The 14,459-nt window shown below is 32.2% G+C and overlaps 2 protein-coding genes across 6 annotated transcripts; one reads left to right on the forward strand and one right to left on the reverse strand.

Moving 5' to 3' along the window:
• Nucleotides 1-4,796: 4,796 nt before the first annotated feature.
• On the forward strand, nt 4,797-7,075 carry LOC107893688 (cytochrome b5). Of its 2 annotated transcripts, XM_041086032.1 has the most exons (4): nt 4,797-4,898; nt 5,340-5,561; nt 6,550-6,616; nt 6,729-7,075. In XM_041086032.1, exons 2-4 carry the CDS (start codon nt 5,475-5,477, stop codon nt 6,977-6,979), a joined length of 405 nt encoding a protein of 134 aa, XP_040941966.1. In that variant the 5' UTR covers nt 4,797-4,898; nt 5,340-5,474; the 3' UTR covers nt 6,980-7,075. The 2 variants fall into 2 exon arrangements, with proteins under 2 accessions (XP_040941966.1, XP_016674236.1); XM_016818747.2 differs by lacking the exon at nt 4,797-4,898 and having other exon boundaries at nt 5,322-5,561.
• Nucleotides 7,076-8,008: 933 nt separating this feature from the next.
• LOC107893687 (probable 6-phosphogluconolactonase 2) lies at nt 8,009-11,723 on the reverse strand. 4 transcript variants are annotated; one of them, XM_041086030.1, is made up of 4 exons: nt 11,312-11,723; nt 10,394-10,463; nt 10,178-10,313; nt 8,009-8,757 (listed from the first exon to the last, which is right to left on the reverse strand). In XM_041086030.1, exons 2-4 carry the CDS (start codon nt 10,396-10,398, stop codon nt 8,266-8,268), a joined length of 633 nt encoding a protein of 210 aa, XP_040941964.1. In that variant the 5' UTR covers nt 10,399-10,463; nt 11,312-11,723; the 3' UTR covers nt 8,009-8,265. The 4 variants fall into 4 exon arrangements, with proteins under 4 accessions (XP_040941964.1, XP_016674234.2, XP_016674235.2 ...); XM_016818745.2 differs by having other exon boundaries at nt 10,394-10,587; XM_016818746.2 differs by lacking the exon at nt 11,312-11,723 and adding an exon at nt 11,140-11,276 and having other exon boundaries at nt 10,394-10,587.
• Nucleotides 11,724-14,459: the final 2,736 nt, after the last annotated feature.

Here is a 14,459-nt window from a genome sequence, read left to right on the forward strand (position 1 = left end):
GTTACACAAGGAACTTAATGTCTAACTCAAAAATGCCAAAAAGAAAATCCAAGAGTCATCAATCACCATCACATGTATCATTACAAAGCTTCACACTTAGCATGCAAATGACATCAACACAAATCCACCTTAGCCGAAACTTGACTCATCTTCATGCCTCATCACCACAACATCAAACATCAACCAAGAAGACAACACCCATGGCCGAATATCATCTCCATCTCATAGCAAAGATTTAAACCATGGGCTAGGTAGAACTCAAACTAACAACTAAAAACATGCATGAATCTCATGGACAACATCAAACATACCTTAGTCTAGCAACCCACCATAGCCGATTTTCTCAAAGCTCTTCCCCCTTCTTCTCTTTCTCCCATTCGGCCAAGAACAACATGAGAACTTCTTTCTTTCTTTTTTCAATTCACGGCAATGGGGGGGCAACCACACACATTTTTTTTTGTCATCATTTACCTTCCCATTATTATTTTATTGCCCATACTCCTTATTTTATTTTTTTCTAACATAAACCATTATCACAACATGTTTTATGACATGTTTTGCCCATCACCCTTTGTCATGGCCGGCCACTAGTAATTAAATGGGGGAAATTGACATGCAAGTCCACCCCTTTGACTACATGCACTAATAGATCCTCATAGATTAACCTATCACATTTCAAAAGTGTCACACATAAGTCCTATTGATTAATTTCACATGCAATTTACTAAATCGAAGCTTAAAACTTTCACACATTCATAATCACATATTTTAGACAATAAATATCATATTCAAGTAATTTGGTGACTCGGTTTAGCGGTCCCGAAACCGCTTTCCGACTAGGGTCACTTTAGGGCTGTCACATTCACGCCCTATTGGTGTATTATCATATGATGCTATGACCATAGACTTTCCACTGATTTATTTCGTAATCTGCTAGTCCGATTAGCATTATAGTTGCCCCACCAAAAGCTACACAATAAATCTCCATTTTCACAGTGATTTGTCTGTTTGGTTAGTAATGTACCTGCCCTACCAAAGGCAACACAAACGGGTCTCTTTCTTATCTTTTTACATAACCCATAGTTATCAGTTATTGGAATCATATAACAGGAAAGTATTAGGCAATAATTATGCACAACATCTTATATCACAAGACGTCATATCATGTCGCACATTGTTCATCTCATTTACATATTTGTAGATGCTTCTTAAACACACATACACACATAATTTCATGATATGTACGAGTTAGTTTTAAAGACTCACCATAGACTCAATTTTAGAGACTCACCATAGACTCACCTTTACTTTGGCCAAGAGCTTCTATTTCGACGGTCCTTTATGATCCAACAACAACAATTGCATAAACGATCATAAAATTTTCATTAAAATTCTCATTACAGACATTTTACTAACATTTCAACTACATACAACCCCTATACAAGGCCTTACTGTACATTCTTTCCTTCTATAATTGTAACATGAAAAGCTGTAATACTTACCATAATGTAGAATCATTCACTGATTAAACTAAATCTCTGTTCGATCTTAACGAAGAAGAACAAAATGTTTATGCTAGAAAAAAGAACCTGAATATTAAATAGAAAAAAAACCATCTAAAATGATCCCCTCTTATAAATATACTCTCATACTCCTTGATTTCTCTACCAAATCTAGGGTAGATAAAAGAAAATTTGGCAAAGATTAACCTCACTACTGACCAGTCATGGGGAGGGTCAAATCAATCCACTTGACTTTTGTTGAGAAGTGTTCAACCATGCTGCTTGAAATGAGTTGTTTAGTTGGCTTGTTTTAGTGTACAAGTAACCCTTTATATATCTAGCTACTCTGCTCTTTAATTTGAGCTTTATTTCTATTGCTATAGAATCCAAACAACTCCTAACCAAACCCTATACAAAATCCAATTGAATTGTGCTTATGCAAATTAGGTGTACTATATCTTGGCGGTAACTCACATTCGGCGAGGTCTTAGAGACAATTAAGTCTCCTATAACAACTTAATATACTTGATAGACTCTTAGTGTTCAAACAAAACTTTGGGGCGTAGCCTCCCTTCATAAGTGCACACTTCGTTGGGCATAATCTTTCTTCTCATAGAAACATCCTACGATCAATTTCTTAATACTGCCAATAGGCAGATGGTTTAATGCTAGTATACGCCAATACTCTAACTCATTATCAAGCCAATAGAGTGGCAGATTATGTTACCATAGCGTGCCGAATAGCGTATATACCTACTTTATTCACCTTTTCGGATCTGTAAATTTTTGAGGTGTGACACCTACATACTAGACAAACATGGTTTCCTCTTGATTTAATTTGTAAAGGAAAAACAAACTCGCTAGATTTGCCAATATTATTATTAGTGATATTAGTGGCCTCATTATTCTAAAAAAATGGTCTTATTTCTATTAATCCAAAAATGCCATAAAGCAAAGCAGAAGACAATATCCCAAGAGATTCTATGAGGAGAGAAAAGTTGTTTTGAACTGATGTTTAAGATCAACCAATCCTTCTAACAGTTGCCACCACTAGTAATAGATTTGGGGGGGTTTAATTTCAACACACCAATTAAAAATGCATGGACAATAGCAGAGCATGTATTTGACATTCTCCCTATCGTTGTTTACAAAGGGGCAAATATCAACAACATCTAAACCTCTTTTAGTTATGAATTTTTAGTTTGGATAGCTTTTTGAAAGCATTCCAATCAAAAAATTTAATTTTGGGTGGGATTCTTAATTTCTATATGAGTTCCTAATAGATATTACTAGCATTAACCCGTGACAAGATCAAATGCACTAGACAAAGTGGATTGACCATTGCTAGAGTTACCTCAAACAAAGAGTTAGTTCCCTCACCAAATAAGGAAATAAGCATGCTAAAAAAAGTTTCCTTAATGTCACGAGGTATTCATTTATTGAAAGGGTTCCCTTTAATAAACATCAATTTTTTCCTAACTTGTTCAAAGGTGAGATCCTCCTCACCTAAGTTTAAAGGTCAATACATCTACTCCCAATAGTGCTCATACCCCTCAATTATCGTCCCAAAAGTTAATCCCCTTCAAATTGTGAATACTTTTTCAATAAGGGGGCTAACTTTCTTTAAAGCTCTTGAAATAGTGGAAACGTTAGCTTCCTTTCTAATAGACCTTTGATTGTTAACATATTTGGCCAGGAGAACTTTAGTCTAGGGCTTATCACTCTCATTCATTAGTCTCTATCAAGTTTTATGATAAAAGCCTTGTTATGACCATTGGTCACTTTAATACCAAAACCATCAAGATTCTTTTCCTTAATCACAATGTCCTAATGAACTCGGTGCATTTTCTTTCTTACAACCATCACCCTTTAAATGAAATCCCTATTAATACGATCAAGTTACTTATTTATGTTGTTAGGGATGAGGTTACATGTATAAACCACTAAAATGCTTATGAAGGCCTCTTTGTCGGGCTTATTCATAGTGAACTCTAACAAATTAATAGCCTTGCAAAATGAGGCACGTAATAAGTTATCGTCAATACCATGTAATTTTAGTACCTCATTAGAGAAAAGGTAATCTTGTATAGCATGTAAGATATCCTTTTTCGAGTTATCACATCTCTTACACCAAGGGTCTTTGTGCAAAGAAAAAGAATCATATTTAATAGTCATAGGAAGAATTTCATTATTATATGGATGATTTGATTTGCAAGGACCAAGTCTCCATCCAAACATCTTGATCTTGCATAATGCTTTCAATTCCCAAATTTCCTTCCAACATACATGATGTGGCCTATAGCCCAAAAAGTGGAGAAGTAGCCCATTGTATCTTGACCTAGTGGAATAAACCCAAGTAGGAGCATGACCCTATACCAAAACATCATCCACCTCATTATTGCAAGTAGGTAGAGCCAAAATATTATTCGCATAGTCTTTAGCAAAGGATGATTGAACCAAAATCTCATTCCACTTTTACTGTTATCCAACAAAAGGGTAGAAATAGTGACATTGTTGGGGAGAGTTCCATATACTTAAAATCCTTCCTATCGGACAAATCATGCCCCATCTATTAGTTCACACCTTTGCCTTGTGTCCATTACTAATGCGCTAGATAAAATTTGCATATGAAGACTCAAGTAGTCACAAATCCTTTCCAAACATAAAAGGATTTATCAACATTTTTTATAAAAAAAATATATATCACTTGATGGAAAGTATTTAGTTGAGAAAATCACAAGGTCTCATTATGGTGTATTAGATGCCAAATTTGCTTGCTCAAAAGTGCAATGTTGAAGAGCTTGGTATCTTGAAAATTGAATCCCCATCCCTTTAGGCTTTCACATAGTTTCTCATGCCAACATTGCCCACCCTTTGTTTGTTCTAGTTTGAACTCACCAATATTTACGAATAACGCGAGTAATATCATCAATTAACACAATTAGGCAAAAGGCAGCTACTCATTAAAGAAATATTTAGAACTTATTAAATTATTTTTATATATTTTTTATTAATATGTAATCTTATCTTGATTTAAATCTTTTATAATACATTAATTGAGTTAGCGTGGGACTAACTTATGACAGGCATATTTCCCTTTGTACTTATGGTGTTTTCATTGTTGTTATATATTAAATATTTGTCAATTTTAATTAATTATTATAATTTTACTTTTCTTCTGTAGTCCTATTATAAATCAAATAAAATCTGATTTATAATATATATATATACACGAAGAAATAGATAAACTGAAAATTTTATTTTACTAAAAAATAGAAAATTATTCGAAATAATGATTTTTTACGACGGGCGAGGCGGCCGTTTCAAGAAAGGTTGGTGGTGGCGAGCCCATCCTTCATTCGTTGCTGCTCTTTCTTTCAATACCTAACTAAGCAGGTTTAATTCTTCTCTTCGTCCTTATATTCTTTAAAATTTTTTAATTTACTGTATCTATTTTATTTCCATAAATTTAATCCTCTACTTGTTAAATATAAAAATTAAAATATTTGGAATAAACAATTTAGGGCTAGCCATGACATATGGCATGAGTTTAAGTTTTTGTTGAATTAGGCCTGATGTTTAAATCTAGACAACCCGTTTTATTTGTTCGGTTAAAATATATTCAGAAATAAAGCAAATAACTGTAAATTGATAAATAAATAAATAAATAAACCTTGAAACCAAGATAAAAAAAAAAAAGACAAGTCTATCTGTACAACTAATTATGGTTTTCCTAAAATTTTCATTTAATTATATTACTGAACTGGTTAAACCCAACAACAAGTAAGTTGTTTCAACATTGCCAAGGACTAAATTTCGAAAGTCCTACAAGTGCAGAGACTGAAGGCAAATTAAACCTTCAAGGAGTGCCCGCCACGCTCCGATTTTTCTATAACTAGGCATCCTAAGTCGGAGACAGGCGCCAAAGGAATCTGAAAAAAGGAAAAAACAGAGACAAAAAGGGTCAAAGCCATGCCGACCCTTACAAAGCTTTATACCATGCAAGAAGCCGCTCAGCACAATACCAAAGATGATTGCTGGATCGTTATAGATGGCAAGGTTCTCTTTCACTTCCCTCGTTCTATTGGGTCTTTATGTATTTACAATTAGATTTGTTTTGTTCATAATTTCTAGTACAGCAGCCTCTTCTTTATGGCTCATCTCAAATGCAATATACTGGTTAGGGTGCCATTTTGTGCAAAGTTTTAGGTTTTTTTTAGATAAAATTTGCAAAGCCCAAGTTTTCGGGGTTTTGCTTGAAGATGATGGTGTTATGCTTATTGGATTGGTTTTTTTTTTTTTTTGTATTTTACAAGAAATGACAACCTGTTCTTGCTTTGGGGATGTTGAAAATGGCATAAGTTATTTTATAATTTCCTCTATTTTAGGTGTTATTTGTTTTAGAAACTGAACAGCTTACATAATCATGCGTTGCCTTTGAATGATTATCATGTTGAGGACATGGATTTATATCCATTTTCCAGAAGAGCAACAGAGAACATTATATTTGCAATATGCTCATTTGTGATGCTACTAGCTTGTTTTACTTGGTATTTAAAGCATTTCAAGAATTTGCTTTCACTATGCTCATCAGGATGTCAAGTTTGATAGAGAAGTTTTATGTAATGAAACCATGTCTTGTGTCACCCATTAGTACCTATGTCCTGTTCTACTTGGTTTCCTGCTTATGGCACCCGAAGAAGGTAGCTCCACCTGAATGAAATTGGACTCTTAATCGATCACTGTTCAACTAGCTTCAAGGGTTTATGTACTAGTTTTAATGGCTAGGAAATGCAGGATGCAACTTAACATCCTGTGCTGAGCTGTGCATTCATTGCTGTGGACGTTTGTAGTGAATCCAATAGTTCGGATCAATTTGGTTGTATCCATACTAAATTACAATTTGCACATGATTGATTAAGCCTAACACCTTGTATTTCCTTCAAAGCACCTGAAAATCCTATACAATGGTCTTATGCAAGTGAAATGAGCTCCATTCCCTTCATTTATCTCTTGATACAAAACGAAGTGTCTTCATCCTTTACAGGTATATGATGTTACTTCTTATTTGGATGAGCATCCAGGAGGTGATGATGTAGTGCTCGAGTCGACAGGTAATGTCCTTGCACTTCTTTACTTTTTTTTATCATACATAGGAGCTGAGAGTGTCCGGAATATAAAATAATGAATCCCCTAAATGGCCCGCTGCCAATGATCTCCTTGAAGGGAAAGATGCAACCGATGATTTTGAAGATGCTGGACACAGCAAAAGTGCAAAGGTGCTCCTGCAAAGCTTTTGCATTGGTGAACTTGACACGTCCTCCCCTATCATCCCAGAACTTGAAATTTCCTCTAAGAAGGAAGCCGTTAAGTACTCTGAGAAGCTCATGGACTTGACAAAACAATATTGGACCATCCCTGTGGCAATTGTTGGCATCTCTGTGGTGGTTGGTTTCTTATACCTGCATAAGAAGTAAACCAGTATGATGTTTCCCCCTATTGGCTGCTGAAAGAAATTGTTACCCCAATTTTTGAATAATTAAATTGATAATGATTAAGAACAGTTACCAAAAGTTCTCTTCTTCTTCTTCTTCTTCTTCTTCTTCTTCTTCTTTTTTTTTTAATTTGAAAGCAGTGTTTGATCATTAATCATATATATATGTTTACAGGGGAAAAAAAAAGAAACATTTATGAGAAAGCTCATAAGCACTTGAGTACACAACTGGTTAAATAAATTCATTATCTATTAAACAGATGGAATTTACTGAAGAGCTCTTGTTTTCTTTAAGTTACGTATATGTTTTAGCTTTAATTTTTTATAGCATTGTTGTGGGGTTAGTGTGATAAAATCTAATGTAAAATATGCTGCCAGCATCGACTACAGTCACTTTCTTGAAAGAGATAAAGATTAGACAAATTTATTTTCTATTATTTAAATCTTGATGATTAAGAGTAGGTAAAGAAGATCTCTCCATTTCAACTGTTGTCAAGAGGCAGATTAAGTATTTAAGTATTTTATTTCCAATCATCATACATGCAATTATTAGTTGAAGGCTTGAAGCTATCCAACTGATCAAAGGGTATAATTTTTTTAATCTCATCTTAGATCATTGTAAATCATGAAACTTTCATAACCTACCTTCAGTTATTATTCTTAAAAAAACAAAAAACTGAAAAGGGTATTTAGAAAATTGTTTTCTGAATAAAGGAGACATGTATTTATCATTGAATCAAATGTTGGAATGGTACCAACACTTGAAAAGACTTTGTAAGGAGATGGTGCATTAACCAATGAAAATATGTGCAGGTGGGAAGTCTTATATGTTTCATTCAAAATGCTATCAGATATCCAGTGAATGAGAGGTTTTTATTTGCCATCTTTTGAACAGTTAGAAGGATCACATGGAAATCTGTACTTGATTATTATCAAGGTCCCTCTAATTTGTCAACAAAAGTAGGGCATGCAAGCAATTAGACTGCATTCAATCTACATATTCACATGTAAATGGAACCTGAACCAGGAAAAGCTTTTCCATTAAGACCCCAACTTTTATTTTCCTCTCCTTACAGAAAAAAGGATTCAACTTTGCCATCTCAAAAAGGTAAAGAGAGGAAGAAAAAAAAACAAAATAAAATGGTGAAGTTATAAGAAAATAAAAAGGGATAAAAGAAGTAGGAACTAATCGAGGACGAGGGTCGACGGGGTTTGAAAAACCTCCACTACATACAAACATACACTTTGGCAAAAGAAATAAATTCAACCCTACTCTGAAAATTGAAGATTGTCCAGTTTCGATGCAGCTGGTTTGTCCAAAAACCATACCAACTTCCCTTTTGTTGGTTGGACTAACCGTGCAGGCAGTGACGGGCAGTTGGGTTCGACGTTGTCAATTGCCAAATGCACAGCCTCTGCTTTGCTCTCTCCTGTTACGACTATTGCAACGTTGGATGCTGAATTGATGACGGGCAAAGTGAATGTTATCCTCTCAGGTGGAGGTTTAGGGGAATCGGTGATGAAAGTTACCCATTCCTCTGTCTCGTCAAGCACTGCATGATTAGGGAATAGCGAGGCAATGTGACCATCAGGGCCCATGCCGAGAAGGATAAGGTCAAACTTGGGGCAGTCACTAATGTCGGAAACACTGACCATCCTTGTTTTAACTAGCTGCCGAATAACAAACATGTATTCGTCAGCAGCCTCCTCTGCTGAAACCGAATCATTGATAGAATGAACATGGCTGGGAACAATCGGCACCTGCAGGAAATACCAGGCATAAGCCATACGAGCGTGTATGTTATATGGCAGAAACTCAAACAAAACAAGCTGAAGCATAACTTTTCAATCAAACTATCTACCAATGAAAATATCGGTGATACATGACAGCAAACGCAAAAGGAAGCCCTTTTGACGCTAATGTTTATGCTGCGACTCATTACAATAGCTTTTCCATCACAATCCAAAAATTTGGTGAAACAAACAAATAAAGTAGTCGAACTTTTACCGTATTCAAATTTAGTTCAAAGCTAATCAAATCATTTGGCAGACTAGCTATGCAAATGGATGCAAACCATGACTAACAAGTAACAAGCTAGTTTTTATATTTAATGTTCGAGGTAACACACCATGAAAAAAGGATACATCAAGTTTTACTTTAATTTATAGTGTAAGATACGAGAAAAAGTTAAGAAAAAGAGAGGAGACAAGGGATAGACAAAGAAACAGTAAAAAGATCAGTAATTCCTAAGAATCTCAAACTTGTCTGATCCTAAATATCAAGAGAAATTACTTAAGAGGATCCAAACATAAAATCTCTTCCATCTTTGAACAAATGAATCCACAAAAACTGCAAAATGGCAGTTTCACTGTAAGGCCTTAAGCTTTTCAGAACCATCAATCATCTTGATTATTTTGATAATTTCTGATATTAGGGATATGCATCCCTCACGCTATCTTTACCTAGGCAATGGAGTTAGCAACTGGAAGAAATTAAAAAGTTCCGAGAACGATAGGACCACCAGTACAAGTTCTTCAAATCATGTGAACAATTTACACTTCGATATTGTCTTCACAAAAAGGAAAAAGCACACTTGCATTATGCATTTGTTTTATTATTATTTTTTTATGTAGTGGTGAGTCAAAGATGGCACCGTGAACAAGCGAAAAGAGAACTTAGAGTAGCACCATGCAAATAAAACATGAAGGTGAAATTTTTTTCCCCAGAGATAAGAAGGTTTTTTAGTAAAACCAAACATCTAGTTCAATATCAGACCTAATGCCTCATACTTTCTAAAGCATATACTCGATTTAATATCCAAAGATAACCACAACACACAGAAGATGAATTCAACAAACAAACATGGGAATCTTCAAAACTAAGGAACCCCGAATCCATTACGGAATGATCAGCTAGTGCAGCATCAACTAATATACCAGTTAACATAAGTCTGTCCCAAAATCAGAACACAACATAATTGATAAGGAATTCAAGCATAAATACCTTCAAGCAAAGGCTAAAATTTCAAGATCCGAAGTCTGGACCAGTCTAATCACTGAATATCGAAGGAACACATCCTACTAACAAGCATCATCTTCTTACCAAAAGTTCCTTCCACTTGGTTCTTGGAAAGCTAAAGGAAACCAAAACATAAAATAAAGTACAAATTCATATACGAACCTTGGAAAGAATGCCATCCTTTGCAAGCTTATAATTGCTGTCTGAGTGGTTTTTCGCAACAACGCGTTCATCTGCCCAAAATATGTACCATTTAGCCCAGTCTACAGTCTTGTTATAAGGTGCTTCACACAGTTTCCTGTTCGCCAACAAAAAGCTTTAATGGAAGAACACCAAAATTACAAAACAAAAAGCATGGAATAAGGAGTGGATTGATACCCCATTAAGCCAATGAGAGAACCACCAGACAATGCTATGGCAAACACACCTCTCTCCTTCACTGCAGCTTCTGATAACTCAACAATATAGTCAGCTAAATCAGTCCTTAGCTCATCCAAATTCTCAAGAATCCTCAATTCCCTCTATCATTTTAACCCCAGAAAGAGCCATGCTTTTTGACAATTTTACCGACTCTAAACATGAAAAAAAAGGATCAGAATTAAGAATATTATAGAGCCTATAATAACACACAAATCTCCATTCAAAGTAATTTATCCACCAAAAAATTCAAGATGAACAATGAAAACAAAATGTAGCCATTAATCCTTGCACCTCAAAGTCATTAAGTTAAAATTAATGAGAAACCAAAACTTCGGATCATGTTAAACAGTCAACAGAACCTATGGTTCAAAAGTTACAAAAAAAAAAAAACCAATAACACAGTTTAAGATTCAATAAACAGAACCAGAAACAACCATGTGATAAATTGACAAAAGCCCATCACTTTATGCGTAGAGTTTGAAACTTTAAATTGAAGGAAAAAAGGAAAATCCAACAAAAGGGTATTGATCATCACAATTAGAGATCAAGCAAAAACCAAAACTTTAAGCTAATTGATATGTCTCAAGTAGATGAATTTCACATTCAAACCAATTAAAACTCAGAACATAAAAAAGGAAAAGGAAAAAAAAAGAGGCCTGATCAAATAAAAAAAATCTAAAATTTAAGAAAGGGAAAATGCTTACAAAGAAGAACAAGAAAGAAAAGAAAGAAGGGTAGTTGCAGAGAAGCAAAATGGAGATGGTAGATGGGATGATCAACAACAAATGAAATAATAATTATATAATAATTACAACACCAAAAAAAAAAAAAAAGAAGAGAAAAGCTGTTACAGAAAAGAAGCTGAGGAGAATTTACCTTCTGGGTTTCCACGTGCAACCAATGAAATTTAACAAAAACACACACAAAAACGAAAATAAATGTTTCTTTCTCTCTTTTCTATTGATTAAAATTGTAATTTATTAAAAAATTAACAAAACCAAATTAAATTTGTTTCTTTATCTATATCTCTTTGCTTCGCCCTTTTTGGTTTTATGAGAGTGGGAGATGAAGCAGAGAAAATCTTTGTTTCCTAAATACTCTGCTATTACATCTCCCTTAATTAATGTTGCCACATCAATATTAAATTAAAAATTTTATTTAATAATTAAATGGAGGTGCCGTTTTTGGAAAGAAAATGAAGAGCAAAAAAACAGGGGAGAATTGAGGAAAAGAAGCAGAGTTCCATAAGACTAAACCAAACACTTGCCCAACTAAATTGCTGACAAATGGACCAATGGATCTTTTTGTCTTGTAAGAATAAAACAATGATTTTTTCCAATTTTTATTTTATTTTCCCTCTATCTATCTCTTTGATTTCTTCTTCTTCTTCTTTTAATTTAAAATAATTGTTAGAAAATTTAAAAAAAAAAATCTGCCACCTTTGCTTTTATTTTATTTTTTTTTCTTTGCATTTTCTTACTCTCTTTTCTTAAGTTTGTTAGAAAATTCCTTTTTAGTTGTCTCCCCAAAACCAGCTTCTTTACACTTTTATATATATTGGTTTGAGATATTTAAACCCAAGTAGAATCCTTAAATAGAGAGCAAACTCAACATTATCTTTTAATTTATAAAAAAATTTATATAGCAGGCTTTTAATTCTTTATTATTTATTCATAACATATGGTATATATCATTACATTTATCCCATACATTCTTTTAGGGTAAGTTTAAATTTCCCAATGAAACTTTACTCAAGTTTGAGTTTTATTATATATAAATGTGTGAGTTTTATATTAAATTTATTTTGTTTAATTAGTTAGAGTTGAGTTAATTGTTCATTTTAGTTTTTATAATAATTGATTTTATTGGCACATAACTTAAAAAAAATAAGCCTTTTTTTATTAATTTAAAAGTAATAAAATAAAAAATAAAATTTTTATATTAAAAGTTATATGTTTTTATAATCAAATTTAAATAAAATGATGTACTAATTTTATTATTAGAGGTGTTGATTTTGCTTTATATTGTTATTATGTTTATATTTTTATTTGAAAGGTAAAATATCTGTTTTATATTTCATATCATCAACTTAAGTTCATTTAAATTCATTATTATTTATTATTAATAATATAGTGTAGATTTCTTTTAAGGTTAATATCTTTACCAATGAAACCTAACTTGCTTTATTGAACTATGTAGTTCTTTGAGAGCTACTTCTTAGCTTTACCACTACAACATGTGGGGTGCAATGAAATTAGTGTTTAAAGTTGTGCTTTCCCATGTCATTATTTCATTTTACATTTATGTAAATACTCAATGATTATACATATAATGATTTTTGGGCTACTTTTTCAATATTAATTTGTAAAATTCAAGGTCTTGAAATTATGGAAACTGAAAATGTAATAATGTATAAATAATAATATATAGGGGCTTTAAAATAATATGATTTTTTATAAATAATAAAATTATTTGATGTGAGAATTGGTGATTCGAGTCGATAAAGAAAAATATTACAATAAATTGGTTTTTTATTCTCTTGATTGTTTTTCTTTTGTTATACCAATTTTTAATGGTGGAAGTTATAAATTTTTTATTTTGCTTTTTCATGTCTGTAATCTTGATAGATAGGCTAAAAATTAATTTATATATAAATAACTTTGATTCGGTAATCCATCAAATAATCGAATGAAAGGATAAGATTTCATTTGTTATTAAAGTAAATAATTACTTAATACCTTAAATTGGACCACTTGATTTTAGACTTAATTTGAACTAAAATATTATTGTAACAAGTATTAAGTTAAACCCAAATTAAACACATAAAACTAATTTCTATAATAACATTTCACTGAAACAAATAAGTTTGTTGTGGAGTTAATTTGTTTTGTTACATTTTAACTTTCTATAACATATTTTCAATTATAATAACAACCATAATGATTTACTAAATTAACTATATAACAGTTTCTCTTCTCATATTTTAAAACAAAGCTATACTAAATTCATATAAGCAAGCATATATATAAATCATTATAAAATCACCATTTTTTCTAAAAAATGTGCTGGAAATTGGTTTTATAAAACATATGTAACGGCAGGCAAAATTAAATGTCTGATACATTTAATATATAGTTAAATTGCTAAAAATTTTGTACCTCAATATGTGTAATTTAACATGTTTAAAATTAATTGTAAGTGAATGAGAAAATACTGTCAGCTTTTTTATGGTAAAAATTTCTAACTTGAATTACAAACTTGTCTTGTTATTTGGATTATGAGCTTGTAAAATAAAATATTTTTAGTGTGTTCAGTATTTACAATACATGAATTAATGAGTGTCATTCATGAATTATGTTCTTTGGTCATTCATAAAATTATGAATATGCATGAATGTTATCATGCACATTCATTAGTGTAGTACATTACTGCATTAATAGTATTTATGTGTTTTGAATATTATGTTGGATGATTAATGTTAGAGCCTCTAAGCTCTATAATTAGGTGCTTTTAAGGGATGCAAAAAGATAGTTCATAAGATTTTTACAAGTTAAGATCATTCAAATAGTTCAGTTTCATAAGTCATTTGTTCTATTATTCTCGATTGCCCTAGAGCTTAGGATTTTATTGTTGAGATAAATTTGAGTATAATTCCACAAGTTCATGGACTTTAGAAAGTTGTGCAAACTCTTTAAAATAATATTGTTGAAAACTTGAAATTTTACGAGGTAATTGCATGTAAACTATATGCATAAAATGATGAGTAATTTCATTTTAAAGACAAATGATTCAACCATTGGAACAATAATTTTTTCTCAATTGTTTAAATCTATTCTTAACAAGTTATTATTTATGAGTATTAAAAAATAATTATTCTGTAAATATGATAGATTAACTTTGCTTAACATTCGTTGTAATAATAGTTAAAATGAAAACAAACATCATAAGAAAAATAAGAATAGAAAAGAAGCAATACAATTGATCTTTGTTTACGCGATTTAGACACAACAGTCCTACGTCCGTG

Source organism: Gossypium hirsutum, chromosome A13 (assembly GCF_007990345.1).
Source record: "Gossypium hirsutum isolate 1008001.06 chromosome A13, Gossypium_hirsutum_v2.1, whole genome shotgun sequence".
Lineage (NCBI taxonomy): Eukaryota > Viridiplantae > Streptophyta > Magnoliopsida > Malvales > Malvaceae > Gossypium > Gossypium hirsutum.

Bases quoted from the DNA above. Each gene is read 5' to 3' on its own strand.
- LOC107893688 (XM_041086032.1), top strand. From the start codon at position 5,475: ATGCCGACCCTTACAAAGCTTTATACCATGCAAGAAGCCGCTCAGCAC. The intron at 5,562-6,549 runs GTTCTCTTTCAC...CATCCTTTACAG, and splicing joins GGATCGTTATAGATGGCAAG to GTATATGATGTTACTTCTTA. The intron at 6,617-6,728 runs GTAATGTCCTTG...ATCTCCTTGAAG, and splicing joins TGTAGTGCTCGAGTCGACAG to GGAAAGATGCAACCGATGAT.
- LOC107893687 (XM_041086030.1), bottom strand. The intron at 8,758-10,177 runs GTTCGTATATGA...TATTTCCTGCAG, and splicing joins AGGATGGCATTCTTTCCAAG to GTGCCGATTGTTCCCAGCCA.